Raw genomic sequence first — 20,978 nt, forward strand, 5'->3', positions numbered from 1 at the left:
TGCTTATTAAATTTTTCTTAAAAACAAGTTATTTTTATTCTTATTTTTTTTATTTTATTTTGATTGAAAGATTTCTAAGAAAAATTAAAATATTTTTACAAATATAACTTAAATTCTAAATTAATAAAATTTTCCTCTAATTTTTTCTTTTAAGTTGCTCTTAAACCGCCCCTAAACCGCTTTCAAACCATATTGAATTGTCATTTTTCGAACTGTCCTCTAAATCATTTTAAACCAGGACTCAAACCGAAACCGACGGTTCAAGAACTGTCTTCCAAACCGTCCCATGACGATTTGATTCAGGTTCATAATTTCATTGAACCTGAACCGGCGGTTCAGGAACCGTAACCAACGGTTCCTGAACCATGGCCACCCCTAAGTCTGGCAACAGATTGATTTATTCCCCAGATCTAACAATATCCAGACCTTCAAAACGCTAATACCAAATTTGATGACAAATAGAATGGAGGGAAAATCGACATTTAGGGCCCCTTTCTGTAAAAGTTACATCCCACTTAATACTGTAAAATCAGATACACATAAAATCATGTCAAAGTTACAGAAAAAATGTCAATCTGAACATGAAAATGAAGCATTAACAGAAAGTTAATAATACAAGCACGCAAATGCTTAATGAGTAAGTCTGTACAAGTTTGATAAATACAGGACCACCAAACAAATGATTCACAGTGAGACTGTTAGTTGTATTATCTGCATTTAAATGTACAAAAAACATACCAAAATACCAACTTCGCCCATAGTAAATAATTAGCAGAAAGAACATACAGCAATGTTTAATTGACCATCCACAACCATCACCCCTTTCCTATAAATATTTTTTTATTTCCTGAAGGGAAGGGTGACATCATTGCTCCTATACATCCTTCCTTTCTGCAGTCAATGCTTCAGATTTGCAGATTGGGCAGACATTCTTCACGCGCAGCCACTTCTTCAAGCAATCTGCATGGTACTCGTGTCCACAATCGAGAGTGCCAATCTTCTCTTGATGCTTGTAATCATCCTGCAAAAGTCCCAAAAGATGAAGAAAATGTACACCTAGTAAATCAATGAGAGAAAAAGTTTCCTTTTTTTATTTTTTTTTATAAACAATGCTCCAAGATATCAGAAATTAGTAAATAAAATATATTCCAAAATTTCCACTAATATGAATGCAACTCTCTAAGTACCTGGCATATAATGCAAGCATCAGATTCTTGATCCGCACAAGCTGCCTCTTCCAGATTGATTGACATCGGTGATGATAAACATTTCCGTGTCTTCAATTTACTTCTGATGGTTTCCTCTGATAATCCAGTGTTCACATTGCCAATCCTCTCCCCAAGTGCAAGAAGCTCCTGCAGTAAAATTTGAACGTTAGAAATCACAGAAAAGATGCCTCCCAGATTTTTCAAAATTTTTTGCTTTCACTTTTCTATATCATTCAAATTTATGTTAACGCTCATAGAACCTTGTAACTTCTAATTATTTCAATTGTCAATACTATCAAGCTTTCTATGGCATAGAGTAACAGTGATCAAAGTATTTCAGACTTACCTCATAAGACATATCCTCTATATCCAAGCGCATATCACTGTGATGGTCAACATAATTCTCTACCTCATAATAGTCAGGGAACTCTAGTACAGCTACCCCCTGCACACATCAATTGCCATGTCTTAGCCTCTTCAATGAATAGACAAAACATATTCAATTTAGTATAGCATAGATTTCACCTTAGATAACAATAAAATTTTATCACAATTCAATACACAACTTGCATCGAGGATTTATTGAAAGAAATTTGCTGAGGTAAGGGAGAAACATTACATCAGTTGGTAAGACTCTAAGATGAGGAACATTGCGGTGTCTTATAGCTGTATCTGATAAAACTCCCTCACGGTGAGGTCTGTATATCCTAAGGCTTGTTGGCTGGACAGATCCTGGATGCCTAACTCCTATATCCATACCATCCTGAGACGGATTGACATTGCTCTGTGAAACATAGCTTGTAGGACCTCTAAATGAAGCAGCTGGTACCTGAGGAAGAACATTAAGATTGTGGCCTCTCATTCCTTGAACAGGAGGTGAAAGGTGATGAAAATTGTGGTGCCGGAGGTTGGCAGGAGAGGGATGCAAGAAACTCGAGTTAGTTCTATTGCCAGACAGGTCATGATAATGCTGTGGACCCATGCTTCCGGTCTCAACCCCACTGACATTGTTCCCTAAAAGAAGCAAGAGAAAAAGAAGAAGAAGAAGAAGAACAAAGAGCTAGTAAGTTCATATGTTCATGTTAATAAAATACATTTGGTCTTAATTGTATCCTTACAGTAATTGAACCTAAGTTTCAGATAGAATTCCATCATATATTATGGGACCCAAAGAATATAAATAACTAGATATGCATAAGGTACCATGCATGTAAGTAATAGCTGGGTTCTGGGTCCATGCTGAGGCTCCTGTGTCACTGGAATTATTGCTTAGCTGTTGATCCAACCATAGAGAACCAGATGGCTGAAAGGGCTGACTCATATAGTTTCCTTGAATAAAGTGATTTTGGTTGTGAGCCAGAACAGGATCGAGCCCAGTAGCACCTAATCTGTTCCTCACACTTCTATGAGATCCCAGCTCCCTGATTGATGGAGCACTGTTCCCTCTGTACTGAGGTGGGGCAAAAGATGCAGCATCCATAAGAAGAAACCCATCAGGATGTCTTGTATTTAAGGGGGTAAATGAAGAACTGGAGCTTGCTGAGGCATTGAAATACTGGAAATTCCCAGAGTTGCCTTCAGCATTCTTTCTCTTGTATGAACCTCTGGCACTATCCATGAAGTTATTGTTTGTTCCATACTCATCAGCTGAAACTCCAATGACTCCATAATTGGTGGAAGATGGTAAATGATCACAAGACTGGTGACTTAAAGGAATACCAGCAGATGGGGTCATGTAAGGAACATAGAAGTTGGATGCAGCAGCAGCAGCACCTAAGTCAAGATTTGGCACATGATGCTGATGATGATGTTGAACACCATGGTATTGTGGCATCCCATAAAAAATAGCATTGTCATAACGCTCTGGTAGATGATGGCCATCAACATTAGTTGTACCCCCTGAAGCTGTAACCACTGTCTGAATATCAGGCTGTGGGAAGTTGGTTATGCCCCCCAAGAGAATGCAAGGCTCAGGATGTAGATATCCCTGGCCTTGCCTATCCATTTCTAGATCAATCTGACTAGCGCATAGCATGTTCCTCTGTCCCATAACTCAAATTATCCCTGCTTCCAGAAATTACATTCACAAGATTAAATCCAAATTAGTTGGAATAATAAAGCAAAAAATACTCATGCAAAATTTGCAGTGTAACTATGAGAAATAAGACACTGATTGTCCAGAAATACATAACGGGATGTATGTGTACCCAGTCCATTAAAAATGCAAATAAAATAAGTGAGACAATATCAAAGTTTCTTCACATGTTAAACATAATTCTCAAACAGGAATGCAATAAATGATACCAAAAATCACTTTTCCACATTTTGACATCATCTATAACTGTAACTTTGTGCGTAGCACCCCATTCTAGAAAACAGTTGAAAACTAGACAGACTACAGCATCAAAGAAAAAAAAAAGATACATAATAATTAAAAAGTACTTCAGAAGTCCCCCAAATTTCAGAAAGAATTTTTTTAAAGTCTCTTCAAATGTTCCACTTAAGGGTTAAATATGAAAAATATAATTTCATTTATTTCTACAGTTACCCTTTTTTGAGGGAAAGGGTTGTTGGGGCAAGCAAAAACAGAAAAGAAAGAGAGTGTAAGAATGCAGGGGAAGATCCCAATCTCCCAAAGTACATGATTCAATGCAATAGGAATATCATGTCCAAACGAGAGAGAGAGAGAGAGAGAGAGAGAGAGAGAGAGAGAGGGAGAGTTTTTTGATCGTTCATGCTAAGATAATTTCAAGTCCACTACACCACAGGATCCCCCTGTCATGCTAAGAAATCTACTGCTATATTGGAGCTCCTAGGGTAGTTGGTAGAATTGAAATATATGTTCTAGATAATGACCCATACTCAGTTAGTAGTATGGAATATAACTGCAAACCTCTTGCCCTTTCAAAAATCTGAATGGGACACAAGTTACAGGTCATTTTTTATAAATGAAACAAAATATGCATTAACTTTATGCATGAGCAAGTCACAACAAATCCAGCCAAACTCTGAACAGATAACCAAAAAATCTCCACGGGTCTACATAATGCTCCATCTCCAACCACTTGCAGACCCAAATTTTCCAAGACGAAGCACAACTAGATGAAACAAAAAGCCTACCCTTGAAAGGCAGATTGGATTTCCTCTTTTGAGGTAAAGATCCACCAACAAGATTGATGCAGATAACAAAATGTTTAACAAAAGCAAGTTTAATAACCAAACAATATTTATATTTGTTCTCTTAACTTGATTCTGGACCGGCTAGGGCCTGTAATATGATATCATAAGTACTTAGTAATGATGCCTCAAAACCTTCCATCCTCTTAAAAGTTTCAATCAATTTCAGTTTAAATTTCAACCTCCGCATGATGTCTTTAGAATTGTGCAATGAGGAATAGTTATACAGAATTTTTAAAGCATTATGCTTGCCAATTTGTCATGAACCCCCTTCTGACATCATAGGACCTCAGTCCTAATGTGAAATGCCTAGAAATTTCCTATCTTTTTGTGTCAAAATTTCAAGCAGTTTTATAGATAGTAGCAACTTCCGCCACATGATGCCAAAGAAATTCAGAAAAATCACAAAACACAAAACTAATATCTTACGTGCTTCCAAAACAAATTACTTTACCCACCCCAATCACAATACAATTACTCTTTCTCATTCCGAACAATATCATGGATTTTCACCTGAAACACACTCAAAAGAGTGGCAAGGTCTAACTAATAGGTTTAGATTGTCAATCCTTCATCCTCACCTCCAATAGCAACAACCAAGGAGAAAATATCATAAATAACACCAAATACAACCAACAAAAACAATTAAGGGAAAAACCAAAGAAAATATGTACGATTTTAAGTTAGCTTCAAAAATTGAATCTTAACTTCATAATCCCAATACCATAATCTTAACGATACCCATTTAGCCAGTGAAGGAAGAAAAATAAAACCTAGGAAATTCTCCTACGAAAATATTGAATCTCTAGCCTTAAGCCATTTTCATTAACGTCTAAAAATACAAAAGTAAACCACCGAAATATATATATATATATATATATATATATATATATATATATATATGTACTCATTATAAGTGCCAGCCATTCACCCATAAAAAACTTACCAGAAAAACCAGCAATTGAAATAGGAAAGGCAAAACTTTGACAATAATAAAGCTGCAAAATTTATACATGGGTAATAACAGACAAAGAGAAGGGGGAAGGGGAGGGGGGATCGGTACCTTGTTAACATTAACAAAATCAAGGGCTGGAATTTCACCGATGGATAAATTGCGACAGAATACCTGGAAAAAAATAAAGAACTTTAAAAATTAAAAATTCAAAGGCCTGGATAGTGAAAAACCAAACAAACAAAAAACAGATTAGATAATTGAAATTAACGGCCACAATGCAATCGGTTGACACCCTAGATTTAAACAAAAAAAAAAGGGAGGAAGAAAAGTAAACCTAATTAGAGGAACACTTTGAGATCTCCCGCAGAAATTCTGAGAGAGAGATAGAGAGAGGAAGGAAGGAGGGACTCGCTTGGATTTGCTGTTTCTAATTATTTTATATACAAATACAAGACGCGAACTCAGTATTCCCTTTTTTTTTTTAATTAAATAGGAAATAGAGTCTATTTAATATTAATACCCACTTTTGGATTTTTTTCCCCCTATAATTTCACAAATTGTCAAAAACTTTGTCAGACCAAAGGAGGGAATACTAATAGAGAACTTGCTTACGTAATTAAAGGAATATTATTATTCTGATAAATTTAAATTTTATTTTTAAAATTTTTATTAAAAAAATAGTTAATGTATATTTGGTATTAATAATCGGTTAATGTTTATTTGGTATTAGTAATTCGATAATTTTATCTCTTAAGAGAGATCGAATGTTATGAATAAAAAAAATATTTAATGGGAGTATTTTACTTATTGAGAATACTTTACTTTTTAATAAATCGATTTCACGTGAATAAGATTAATCTTAATTAATTGAATTGAAAATACTTATAAAAATCTAAAAAAAAATAGTAAAAAAAACCTTTTATTATTGTGGCACGTAATTTAAATTTTAACATTTAAGATTTTACACTCCCTTATCATTCTATATCTATTGCTCCTTACTTTTTAATCCTACTTTTAATTTAAAGCTAATAAGCAAGCAATACTCCTATTTTCTCTGTTTTTTTTTTTAATTCTCTTTTTTATTTATTTCTAATATGTTTAAACTTATTTATTTAATAATAAATTTATTTTTATTTCTATTATTATGTTAAATCATTTTATTTTTTTCATCTTATCTTAATTTGAAATTCCTATATAATTTTCTTTTCCTTTATGAATAATATTTTTCTGTTTTCATCAAAAAGATGGCTACCAAATTCAAATTATTCGAGTCATATGTCAAATAAATATATTCTCTTGAAAATTATGATAATTATAAATATTAACTATACTGAAAAATTATTGAGATAACATTATAGAATGGATTATAAATATTATTTTAAGAAATTTATGTTATTTATGAGGTTATTTCATAATTTTTTTTAATATTAATATTATTAATTACTTAGTCTAACTTGGTTCGACAATTAAGTCACCTAAAGATGTGGTTATTACATTGATTAAATAATACTTTCTTTTAGATAAAAATAGTTTATGTGTATTTTCTATGATTATTTATATTTTCCTTCTTTCACCCTTAAATCAGATTTTATCAAATCATTAAATTTTAACACCTATTTAATGATAATTATTAAAAAAATAAAATTTATTTTACAAAAAATAATGTCAGGATTTTTTAATAAAATGAAGTGCATCGCATTAATTTTTAATTTTCTATTCAATTAATTGCAAATTATCAAAATTGAGATATTTAAAAAAAATAATTAATAGAGGAGAATGAGATAATAAATTCATTATTAATATTTAAAAATAAAAGTTAATATCTTAATAATAGGGATAAGAAGTAAATTTAAAGTCAAGTTTACATTTCAAACATTGATAATTTTTTTTAAAATAATGTTGCAACTGTATGTTAGTTTTATAAGTAATAAAATTAATATTGTTGTATAATTTTTATTGTTAATTTTCAATATTTATTGCCGTGATAGAATAATTAATTAATGAGAAATTAATATATATATAAAAATAGAATTCACAGAATTATAATTGCTTTTATATTTTTATTATATATCTACTTTTTATTAGTTGATTATTTCATACAGAAATTCTAAATAAAATAACTAATTTAGCTTTTTGGCAGAGATTTATTTATTAGTTTATTGTTTTCTCCGTGTGAGAAAAAGCATTGTTTTCTTCACCAATAATTTAATAATAAATATATATAATTACAACTAATTTAAAATATGAAAAAATTTAATCCTTCAAACAAAGCATGCTATTATGATGATGATGAAAAGTATATTATTATATTTTTACACAAAAAAAAAAAAAATTAAATTAATTAATTGAATTTTCCTCCAATAGGCGGGCTTTGGAGTTGAAGTTGACGGACATATATATTATTGGGAGGCAGAGTTGATTATTTAATAAAAAAAAATACGTGGTGGTGGGTCCTCTAATTTGTAGCCGCAAACTATAGGATTAATCAGACGCCACCTGCACCACCATCTTCAACTTTCTCTCTCCTCTATATTAATATTTGTTCAAAAGTATGCATGAGGATCAATGAGCACGGCCATGACCATCCATTACCAAATCCCTCCAAACATTCTGCGCAACTCTTTTCATTAACGGATTATGTTCTTTGGCTTTTCGTGATCTGCTTATACTTGCGAGTTTCAGCTTTCTTATGTTCTTAATTTGGCTGACAGAATAAAATGGAACTAATATTAACTTTCTATATATAGAAGAAATTCACAGCACTAGCCCTAATCTTAATCAACAGCAACAACCATATACCAGCCTTTTATTCTTCTTGTTTCCTAGCCGCTTCTGCCCTTTGTTATCTTATCAGGGCCAAGCGTTCTGCAAGAGCAACCTTAGATCAGATAGATGAAAGTGAAACCATGAAAAGATAGAGCATCTAGAAGAAAGATGAGCACAAAAAATTATGCAGAGGAAATCAAAGCATTATGCAAAGAACAGGTGCTGTTGGTTATCATTTTGGTGCCTCTGATCTGTTTGAACCTTATTCGTGAGCTTTGTGATTCTGTTTTAGCTATGTTGTTAGTTACTGCTGCGAGGGTGTTGTTGTTTGAGTTTTGCTGAAAGGTGGAGAATTAAGTACCGCTAGCTTTTTCTATTAATGCAACAGCTACTTCCAAGTGATGCTTACCGGTCATTGTTGATTGTTTGGGGTTGCTTGTGTAGTAACAATTTTTGTGAAAGGATATTTAGAGATTGCTGGGTGTATTCCACCTTTAGACTGCATTTTTAGATCTGTTGTAGTTTTGTTTTAATCCTTTACCTTGGTCTATTGTATTTGGAACCTATTTTGTTTCTTGTTTGTTTATATGTTCTGTCACATTTTATCTTTGTATCCCGTTCTCTCAACAGATTTTTTTCACTTAACATGTCATGCCTAGGTTAGAAATTTGGAAGAAGTCTATTCATTGAGATTTAGTTTGATCATGTGGGGTGATCATATTAAATTTTTCCTGGTTTCTAATATTAATAAAATTTCTTTGTTTTTTTTAAAAAAAGACAAGTTAACAAAAAGAAAGGTTAAGTAGCTGCTTGCCAGGATCAATAATGATGCTGAGGAATCAGAAAGGAAAACATATTAACTTATTATGAATATAGAGAGAAGTAATTAAAATAGTGATGCAACAACAGGTCAAGTCAACAGCAGAAATTGAACTGCAGAAATGGCCTAACAAACTACAATTCCTCGTGAAAACGGTATTGGACAGCAGCAGGCAAATGATAAATTATAATTTCACAAGGAGCACTACAGTTTCCTTAGTGACCATAACAAATGATGATATAAGATAATTAACTACAAAACTAAAGTTCATTTTACTTATTCTTTTGCCCAGTTTTTTAAAAAAGTAAAACCACGACTCAATCTTCGCAGGGCTTATTGATTAATGACAGATCATAAGAGATCCTCTAAATTACTTCATCATCATAAGCCCATCCTAGTGCACTACCAGAACGCATCATGACAATAGCTCTCCTCTACAATTTCAGGGATAGGGTTGCCAAGAGACAAAGCTCATATTCAGTCCACTTGTATCATCCAAGGTTTCTTGTGCTGTCTGACGGTTTCAGAACTTCTTTAGTGGCCAAAGCAATTAACATACCACAGTGACTTCACAAACCCCTAGGAGTTTTGCTTCAATAGGTCATCCTTCACAAATCATTAAACACTTAGCCTTCAAAACTATGTCTCCAATTTTGACATTAGTTGTGTTTTCAACTTCTCAAAATGAAAATAATTTGGAATGACAAATATTCCAAAAGGGAAAGAGTTGGTGGGGGGGGGGGGGGGGGGGGGGGGGGGGGGGGGGGTGGGGTTTTGGTGGAGGGGAGGGGAGAGGAGGGTGGGAAGAATTCTTGGCATAAAAAATGAATTTGTTAAGAATAGGGCAAACTTTTGTCAAGAAAACTTCCAAAAACTTCCAAATTAAAGAGATGCATTCCCCCATCAAATGAATTCAAAATGCATATTATACAACCACGGAAACCATTTGCTTTGTTGCTTAACATCTTCTTCATCTTATATCATTCTGTTTCCAAACCCATCAGTCTCCTTTGTTGTAGTTCATAAAGGGTTATGTCATCATGCTAAGGGCCCCATTTTTCTTAATTGGAATCGAGAAATGGGAATGAAAACCCATTCTTACTCTTTGCATGTTTACTAACCAGGAATAATAAGGACGCTTACTAATCAGAGGGTAAACAAAAAGGCTTTTAATACCACTGTTTGGGTAGTTACAGTTTATAATGGGTTTATTCATCCAAGTTTCTATAGAAAGCATTTTCCTTCAAACAAAAATCTAATTTCATCACCACTCGGCATATTTAGCCTTTTTTTTTTTTTGATATGCTGCATGTCTATCTATTGATTCATTCATATAATTTTCTTTGTTAGTTTTTCTCTACCAATACATTGATGGCTGAATTAGTGAATTATGAGTTCATCTGGTCCCTTCCTCAATTTGACATCTGGAACTACACCAAACAAAGCTTTTTACATGGTTTAAAAGAGTCATCCACAGGCATGACTTTGCACACAATAAGAAATTACGGACTCACTGAGTCCTTTCTCTTCTTCATCACTATGTATAATCCATATCAAAACATGCTTAATTACGATGTGCCAAAGAGTACCCTGACCTCTGATTCTTCTTCAACTTCCTCTTTAGACTCTTCTTCTACTTCCTCTCCAGCTTCTTCCTGTTCCTGATATATTGAAAAAGGTTTCTTTTTTAGTACAAAAGCGCATTCATCACACACACACACGTTGCGTTTTGGTGCTCAGTGCATAATTTCAATGCAAGTATTTACACACACATACACATAGATAACTGCTTTGTGCTTCACACTGCCAATACAAGTGTTCTGGCACCACAGTATCAATTTGCATTGGATTCTTGTCCCTTCATGGATCGAAAATCAAGGAGGGTAGGAGACATGAAATTGATCAAATTCTAATTTTCATATTGATAATTCTACTTAAAGGTAGAAAACAGGACATCATCACAGATGAAATTATCAATAACAGTCAAAATTCATGAGAATGATAGGAGCAGGACAGAGACTGTCATCTCATCCATTTACAAACATGCAAATTCATTTTCCAAATGAGAAGCAATGTTGTCAATAATGCAAAGGAACACTTAAGAAAATATTGAAGATACATAACAGAAACTACCATAAGAAAATAAGTTTTATACCCGAAATCTAAAGTTGAAGTGAATCCATAAAATCCCAATGGCGTCTACTATTCACACTCAGTTTGTTTCACAGAAAAATATTTTTCATTGAAAATGTTTTGTAAAAACGTATTTTTCTTAAAAGTATTTTTTATTATTTGGTTGTAATATTAAATTAATGGTAAATATTTATTAAATATATATATATATATATATATATATAGTATTTTCACATTTTAATAAAATCTAAAAATAAAAAATAATTTTCTCTTTAAAAAAAATGAACTTATTTTCTTTAAAAATGATTTAGTTTTATTTTGATCAAGAAAATATTTTCTAATTTTCCTAAGTGCCCTAAAGGTTAGAAAATGTGAAAAATATTTTATAGAAAAATATTTTTCGTGAAATAAACGGAACCTGAATTTCAAGTATAACAGCTCAAAAGGGTATACCTACGGTCAATTATTTTAATTTATTACTTAAAATTACAATTAAAATTACAAATAAATAGTATTACATTAAATATACTCAAATTCAATAATAAAATATTTAAATTTAAAATTTTTAAAATAAATCTCAAAATATATATTTAAAAAAAATTAAATAATTAAATTAGTTAGATTAACCGAAAAGAAATTGAAATTGGATAATGATACTAAAATTGAGTGATGTTATTAAAAAATTCCTAAAGTTTAGTGACTATGAGTGAAAATTAATTAAATTAACATAAAAACCTGTAATACTTGGTCACAATTGACTTTTAATGATATTAATTGAAGTTGAATAAATTTAAAAAAAAATTAAAATTAAATAATTTTTATAAAAATAACTCATAAAATTGAGAGACCTCAAGTGATAATTACCCTAATTGAAATTAAATAACAAAAAGAAATGTTAAAATATTCTAATGAAAGAAGTGATTCTAAATTAAAATAATTTTAATATTTTCATTTTATATATCTTATTCTAAAATGATAAAATAGCTTTGCAAAAGCACAAACTAACTTAATTACATAATTGGTTAATCCTTAAATTTTAATATTAAGATAGCATATCATAGAAATAGACAATTAAAATCTCTTGTTTAAAGATATTTGAGCAGAGAAAAATAATTTTTCGAGTAGTAACTAATCTTTTTCATTTTAGACAATTAAAGAATTTTACTTTAGAAGAATAAGTTTTTGAGTACTAACTAATTTTTTTCATTTTATACAACCAAATAACTCTATCTTTTCTGAAATTTGCTACCTCTACAGAAAAAAATTAAATCACCAAATAGTAATGAAAAAATAGGCTACAATATACCAAGCTACATTGATAGAAAACCATTGCCTACTCTTAAAGATCTAAAGTTTCTAAAAAAAAAAAAATTTAATGATCCACGCTGTATTTCAAATGGTCAAAGAATCCATTCAAATACGACAGAAAATAAAGAGAAAAAATAAAACTCTAGTAATAAGGAAGAGCAACACCTCAACATTGTAAAGAGAACCTTATGTATATTTCTAATGGACATAAATATGATAAAAGAAACTTAGATTTGTTTTAAATGATCAAATATTTGAGAGTTTATTAAAAATTGATAAATAAATAAAGAAAATCAATTTAAGGGCAACTACCAGAAACTTAACAATGGTCATATAAGGAAGAGAAATTAAGGAGAAAAAGAAGAGAGGAGAGGAGAGGAGAGGAGAGAAGAGGAGGAAAGCCTTTTAAAACAATATATAACAAGTTGACTACAGGAGAAATTAATTATTTGACAAGTTGTTGCATATTTTGTACAAATTTATCAACGTAACTACTCATCGACCCTTTATTTTCCAGCATCTCCCTCCACTTTCTGTGATTCTCCTTCAGAATTGAACCCACTGCACTGCCTTTATTCATCACAGAGTGGATGGCTTTGCTTAGACTCTCCTTAGAAAACCACCCACTTTCATCTCTCTCACCTCCACTGCCACCTTTAACTCTTGGGCCATGAACCTGGCGTTCAAGATTTGGTCACCCAAATGTGGCACCAATACTAGTTGACAATCACTCATCAAAGACTCCCACATTGACCCAAATCCACAATGGTTCACAAAACACCCTACTGATGGGTGATCTAGGATCATTAATTGTTGTACCCATGCACCCCGAACCACTCCTCTTCCTTTAACCCTCTCTTCGAACCCTTCCGGCAGTGCTTCTTCCACTGTTGAGGCACCCTTTGGCGGTTTTAAGGCCACTAAAAATGGCAAACCTGTTAATTCGAACCCTAAAACCAGTTCTTGAAACTGATTCTTTTCCAGTATGATTTGGCTTCCAAATGCACAAAACACCACTGAACCTCGTTGAAACCCACTTAGCCATTTACACCAACGGTCTTCTAACGGTCTCTTAGATGGCTCCGGCAAGACATGTCTGGTTAGAAACACCGACTTTCCATATTGACTCCCAATGTAATCACACAACTGCCCTTCAGTTTCATGGCAAGTTCTGATAGCTAGTGCGTCACTTGTTTTCATTGCTTTGGGGATTCTTTCATAAAAAGTTATTCCTTCGCCGAAAGGCTGCGATACAAATAACAACGATAGTTGACGATGGATAGCCAGAAGGTGGCACTAACAGTTCAGCCTCGGTGATGGCCCTATCTTTAGGCACATTTCGTGCCGGGACTAGTACAATTGCAATGGAGGCAGCCGAAACTACTGAATAGTTTATGGCCTCAATCCCAAGGAGTTTTGTTATCTCCGGCACCCAGTGGGCTACATTAACCAACTTAGGTCTGATATCATATATTACCGTTTCGACTTGGTCACGGGTGCGATCCAGGGCTGTAGCAAGCAAATGGTTTAATTGAATGGGGATGTCGGAGGCGGTTTGGGTGCCAGTAGGGAGGCCATCGACGTGAGGGACGGTGAGAGGTTGGAAGGTGATGAGATGAGGATGAAGATTGAAGTGTTGTAATTGTTGTATGGCTTTGGCGGGCAGCAAGAAGGTGATGAAGCAATCTCTCTCTGCAAGCCTGTTAGAGAGGTGGGGGAACAGGGTCATGTGACCAACAGCAAACCATGGGAACATCACTAGGTGAAAATCTGAGCTCTTGGGTAGACTCTTTTTTTTTTTTTTTTCCAGAAGGCCAGGGAGTGTTTCTTGGTTAGATTTAGATCTAGTTCATGGAGATGGAGGTTTCTTTTCTTGGTTGGATTTATATAAATCACATGTGGTAGTTGTAACTTGCAAGGCCATAAGGAGCTCCATCATATATATTGATGAAACAAATTTAGAAAAAAATATACTCATAGTATCAGTATTAAAAAGAAAATTTGTTAAAGTCGGTAATGGATGGAATAATTATTGATACGCTGAGAAGAGTCGTAGTGTTCACTCTGAAATCAAATCGCTATGTTTCTTTTTATTTTTGCTTATCTGATAAAAATGTTAATCTTTCACCATGTCATTAATTAAATTGATAATCTTAGAATTAGAATTTAATTAAACTTCATTAAATCGAAAATTAAAACATGATTATTTGAAATCTCTTTATCATATTTCTAATATCCCTTGATTTTTTAAATTAAATTAATTAAAATATTTGTTTGTTTTCATCTTCATAAAATAAAACATATTAATATAATAATATAATTAAATTAAACCAACGCACGACTTATTAAGTAATATTTTGGAAAAGCTTTAAAGTTGATGCATGCTCTAGCTACACTCATAAGGTAAATTATAAATTATATAATAAAAGTGATGCAAATTCAAATGTAAATTCAAGCAGAAACCCCCAAACCCCTGAAGAGAGTTGTGAGGCCTATATTTAATAGAGTGCACCAGTGCTTTGGGTTAGATAAACCAGGAGATCTATTGCCCAAAATGTATTGAAGAAGAAGAAAGCCAAAATCAATTTTGGAGAAGAAGCAAAAAACAAAAACTAATTTTGAAGAAAAAGAAGAAAAGGCCAAAACCAATTTTTGAGGAGAAGTAGAATAGGTGGGTGGGAAATTATATTAAAAAAAATTAAAAAAAAAAAAAAAAAAAAAACAGGAAGGAGAAGTCAAAGGAGTTTTCTGTTAACTCAACTAAAGTTAAAAAGATTTATGCTATAAGTTAAAATTTAGGTATCTTTTTTTCATAAGATCACTATGTTCAGTATTATGTGTGTAATTCACTTGGATTATATGTATAATTTCAATAAATATAGGTCCCTCATTTTACTTTTTATAAAAAGTAAATATGATTTCTCATTCTATTACCACATGTCAATTTCTATGAAGAGATAAAGAGTGAGTAGTTTAAATATATTTCTTCTTTCATAAAAAATTAATTATTTTAATTTATTTCATATTAAATAAATAATAAATACATACTTATATCATTGTTATAATTTCAAATGTGCCTTATTTTTGAGAAAATTTTACATCATTATTATAACTTTATCTCTTTTAATATCACCCCTGCACATTAAACCTATTTATATATAATAATTGTACATTATATTATTTAAATAATTTCATATTATTACACTAGAAATATTATTTCATTATTTATTCAAGTCTCAAAATGGTTACAATCAACTCTAGATATTGCAAATTAGAAAAATAATAAGATATATTAATTGTTATTATCATATTTAAAATGAATTGATTTTAATTTTTTAAATGAAAGTATATTTTTTTATTTTATTTTGCTTTTTTTATAATATTTTTTATAATTATTTGATATATTAATGTAAATCTATGCTAATAATTATTTCATTAATATTTTATTATTTTAAATATATTTTATAGATATGCTTTTTAATAATTTGCATAAGATTAAATTTATATTTCTCATATTATAATTAGCTAATATTAATTTTAAATATAAATATAATAATAATTTAAATACTAAAAATAAAAATTAATAAATCCACATGTAAAAAAGCTAGTATAGAAAATAGATGGGCCCACATATACACACTCTCTAAAGTCTTAATTTATCAGGCCCATGTAGAGAAAAGAAAAAAAAAATCCTATAATTTGCATGGCTACGACAATAGAAGCAATAAATGAAATTTATCATAGACGCTGCAGAGTAGGTAAGAAAGAGTAGGTAAGAAAGAGGTGAAGGAGATGGTAAAGGCAATTGCGCCCTTAACAGTGACAATGACCATAGATAATTCCTCTTGCTTGTCCCCAAGGCGCTGTCCCCTTAATTTTAATTCATTCAACACATTAAATACTAGCGTTAAATGCCCTTATCTGTTGGTTGGTCATTCCTCAATTGCTTACACCAAATTTACCGTTTGAATTAATTATTAGATATATTAAAAATATTAAAAAATAATATTTATTTTCTCACAAAAAAATAAGTTATTTTTGTAATATAAAAAATAAATTTTACAGAGAAATAATATATGTGTATCGGATGCATCTAATAATTTCAGTCACGACTCAATTTATGGGTCGAACCGACACTAGGACCTGGGCCAGCCTAAAGCCCTCGAGGCCTGTAGTAAGCCTAACTATTCCTCAATCCAATCCTAAGGCCTATTTGGGCCCAATTTAAAGAATTCAATCAGACAAAGTCCAGCCATAAAATGGACCAGTCAACGGAGAGTTTTTGACTCGCTCGACCTGTAAGCACAATATAAAATAAATTGGGGAGCTCAGCTCACCCTCCACATGCTCATAATATCAAAAATCCAATGGGAGCTCAGCTTTCTCATCCAATTGAGTTTTACATGCAATTAATAATATTACAAATTGAACATCATATTATATTATATACACAAATTAATTAAAATACTCCTAACACATGCGAAGTCTAAAATTTAACTCAATTATACAAAATACATCAAATACTACTAATTAACCTGTAAAGAAGAAGAGCAGATTAGTCACAACAAGTAATCCTCCTGTAGTCTGGAAAAATAGATGAACATAAGTAAGCGTTCGACTCATAGAGTAAAATACTAATTTTAATCATAATTTCTATAGCTAACTAAAGCTAATGCATCCTAAGGCATGGAATGCAACATCATCATAATTTTCATGCAAACCACATCATAGCAGTAAAAAGGCAATTTGGAGCACTCACCCACCCAACACTGCACAAACAGTACATATATAAGAGCTTATCCCCTATACAGCTCTCTTAATCCAACCTCTGCCAGCGAGTGTCTCTCAAGCCGGACTTTCGCTTCATAAACCAAATGCGGGGTCCCTGCGAGTGTCTCTCAAGCCATGTCTACCCCGATTTATCCATAAAGGACTGGGTCCCAGCGAGTGTCTCTCAAGCCGTGTCTACCCGTCCTGTCCATATCCAATATCATACCACACGTATGCTAATGCACGCACACTGCTTTAAATTACTACAAACAATATCTATGACACTTCGTCAATTATGAATGTAATATAAAATGTGCCTAGTATTTAACTACATAGATACATATTTATAAGTGATGCATTGGCATGCTTGAACATATAATAATATTGAAATTATAATTAAAATTAATATTTTACTCACAGACTTAACCGCGGTCACTGCGGCAGCTGGACGGAGGAGGAAGACTGTCCCAGCTCACTTGACAAATTTCATCGCAATTATTTAATATATTTGACTTGATACAAGCTTGAAAAAATACCAAGGACACCCTAAGTCGTGTCGAAAATCTGGCAGAGTCTCCCCTATACCTAAGACTTTCTCAATCTACAAAAAGGTTCAAAATGCACTTCTATATCCACAATCCACACATCCACAACTCAATCACATCACATGGCCCCTCTTGGGCCTATCCAAATAGTCAACAACCACAATTTGAAAAATTACAATTTAGTTCCTATAATTACCCCTTTTGAAAAACTACCCAAATGAGCTCTAAAAATTTTAAAACTTTGCCTCGCGGTCCTTAGCAATATTATAGAGCTAATGCAAAAGGAATTATATTTTCTAACCTACCACAAATATTTTATAGATTTTTAATCGAAATCAAGCACTAGATAATTAAGAAAAATGAGGGTTCGGCTTTACCTATGCCAATTACGACCTTGGAGACACGTCCGAGACATCTAAAAATGGTGGGGTAGCCTATAACCTCGATCCAATTCAGAAACTTTTTCGGTAGCCTGTCTGCCCGGTCCGAAATTACAAACCTGAGCAACTGTTAAATTTTCACGAATTGAAGGTACCTACGCGAAGCCCACAACACGGGGGTTAGTATATAATTTTTATAAAATTTTCTAAGCTCATTTAATGCTCGAAAAAATAGTGTAAAGTCTCACGGGACCCACCGAAAAATGGTGTCAGAAAATTTGAAATGGGGATTGCCACGAAGCTCTTGGCGAGTGGAGCACTCCGGTACTCTCAAATATTTGGTGGGGTTTATGGTTTTCGAGAAATCTAACCCAAAAGTCAAAATGGGTTAAAACTTCTTGGACAAAATTTTGGGTAAACCGCTCGATGGATTTTGGTGTTCTTGGTGTCTATGAAAAGCTCTCGAGGTGTATAAGTATTTTGGGATAAGACCCAATCCGATTGGTGGCCGGATTGGCCGAAATCAGCCCAAGAAAGTGAAGCGGTGCGCGTAAGCTTCTTTGGGAACACTTTTCCAGCGCTTTAAGCGGCGGCCAACAAGGGGGAAAGGCTGAGGTGGTGGGCCGGAATGTGGGGGAGGGCCGTGTGGCGGTGGTCGGCATAGAGGGAGAGGGAGGAGAGAGAAAATGTGAGAGAGAGGGAGGGTGTCGGGGGCGTGCAAAGAAGAAGAAGAAGGAAAAAGAAAATGGGCCAGTCTAATTCGAGATACAAAAATTTGAATTTTTATTTTGCCCTGAGATAAAAAACGAGACACAAAAATTTCGAAAAAATTCTAAAAAACTCAAAAAAATTCATAGAGTCCAAATATATTTTTAGTTTTGCCACGTGATCTTCAAATTAATTTTTAAAAATCATCAAAGTTTTATATTTTCAAAAAATCGAACCTGATTTCTAAAATTTGAAAAATTTTAAATAATTTTTCAAAATTTAAATAAAACAAAATATTGATATTTACCTATAAAATAATAAATTTAAAAATTAGGGGTGTTACATTCTTTTCCCCTTACAGAAAATTCGTCCTCGAATTTTACACAAGGCAGAATAAAAGAACAAAATTACACATTGAATAAATAAGGGTACTTGCTATGCATGTCCCGCTCTGACTCTCAGGTGCATTTTTCCACTGATTGGCTTCTCCACAAAACCTTAACCATAGGGATCTATTTTGATCTTAGTTGTCTCACTTGGTAGTCCACTATGGCTACAGGCTGCTCCTCAAACGTCAAGTCTTCTTTCAGCTTCACTATATTCGGCTGTAATATATGAGAAGGATCAGGTATGTATTTCCTAAGCATGGAGATGTGAAATACAGGATGAATATGAGAAAGGTTGGGTGGTAACTCCAACCAATAGGCAACTGCTCAAACTCTATTAGTAACCTCAAAAGGTCCAATATACCGAAGTGCCAACTTGTCCTTCTTTCCAAATCTCATAACTCCCTTCATCGGAGAAACCTTCAGGAATATGTAATCACCTACTGCAAACTCTACATCCCTCTGTCTAGGATCTGCATAACTCTTCTGCCTACTGAAAGCTGTTTTCAATCGTTCCCTAATTAAAGGAACCATCTCTTAAGTGTACTGCACTAAGTCAACTTCATGCACCTTCGCTTGTCCCATTTTCATCCAACATAGAGGAGACCTACACTTTCTGCCATATAGCGCCTCATAGGGTGTCATTCTGATGCTGGAATGATAACTGTTGTTGTAGGTAAACTCCACTAAGGGCAGCTGATCATCCCATTGACCTCCAAAATCCAAAACACACAAGCGAAGCATGTCTTTTAGTGTTTAAATTGTCCTTTCAGACTGCCCATCTGTCTGAGGGTGGAAGTTAATACTAAAGTTTAATTGCGTGCCAAGTGCCTCTTGCAGCTTTCTCTAAAACCTAGAAGTGAACTGGGGCCCTCTGTCATATATTATGGAAGTAGGAACTCCATGCAATTTAACTATTTCTCAAAAATAGATCCAGGCTTACTGTGGAATAGAATATGTAGTTTTCACAGGCAAGAAATGAGCTGATTTAGTTAGACGATCTACAATTACCCATACAGAATCATATCCCCGCGTGGTATGAGGCAACCCAGTTACAAAATCTATAGTGATCATTTTCCACTTCCATTCTGGGATAAAGAGCTCTTGCAGCTTCTCTGACGGCCTCTGGTGTTCAAACTTCACCTTCTGATAAGTCAAGCACTTGGACACAAAGTCTTCTATGTCTCTCTTCATGCCATTCCACCAGTAGCTATCTTTCACATCATAGTACATCTTGGTAGAGCCTGGGTGGACATTGTACAGTGTATAGTCTGCTTCTCGCATTATTTCATTTCTAAGATTGTCCACGACGGGCACACATATCTTAGAACCATGCATAAGAGCGCCATCATTAGCAAATCCTGTGACACCCCTTACCTGTGTACAGTATACCCGAGTAAGTAATGCCACACAGTGTACCGGCACATTCTAATATACCTTAATTAATTTATACCATGCTTGTGAATATAATTTATGAAATATAATTTATTTTAGCCATTTATCAAAAGTATTATTTATTTGAGGTTCCGAAGATTTTAAAGAAAATCCGGCGGAGTACCGGCTAAAAATGGAGAAAACAGTTCTTCGGAACCTGTTAAAAACACTTCCAATATTTGTATTCTATCATTTCAAACTCCAATATCCAAAATCTCAATATTTTTCAACCATTCGTTTCTCAATCATTCATCTCATTTATTAATCATGTACAAGTCATAAATAGACATTCACTTTTCCATTCACAAATAAAATTTTCATAATTTACATGAACATTAATATAAATTACACAAGTTTAATTACATATGAGAAAATCAAAATTAAGTTA

At 33.1% G+C, this 20,978-nt stretch overlaps 1 protein-coding gene and 1 pseudogene across 1 annotated transcript; both read right to left on the minus strand.

Annotated features, from left to right (window-relative positions):
• Positions 1-595: 595 nt before the first annotated feature.
• LOC131173885 (probable E3 ubiquitin-protein ligase ZFP1) lies at positions 596-5,826 on the minus strand. The gene is made up of 7 exons (XM_058136533.1): positions 5,675-5,826; positions 5,449-5,511; positions 2,412-3,272; positions 1,828-2,222; positions 1,555-1,653; positions 1,188-1,355; positions 596-1,021 (listed from the first exon to the last, which is right to left on the minus strand). Exons 3-7 carry the CDS (start codon positions 3,256-3,258, stop codon positions 875-877), a joined length of 1,656 nt encoding a protein of 551 aa, XP_057992516.1. The 5' UTR covers positions 3,259-3,272; positions 5,449-5,511; positions 5,675-5,826; the 3' UTR covers positions 596-874.
• A 6,932-nt stretch (positions 5,827-12,758) lies between these two features.
• On the minus strand, positions 12,759-14,268 carry LOC110644171 (UDP-glycosyltransferase 79B3-like; annotated as a pseudogene).
• Positions 14,269-20,978: the final 6,710 nt, after the last annotated feature.

This window comes from Hevea brasiliensis, chromosome 15 (genome assembly GCF_030052815.1).
Source record: "Hevea brasiliensis isolate MT/VB/25A 57/8 chromosome 15, ASM3005281v1, whole genome shotgun sequence".
Lineage (NCBI taxonomy): Eukaryota > Viridiplantae > Streptophyta > Magnoliopsida > Malpighiales > Euphorbiaceae > Hevea > Hevea brasiliensis.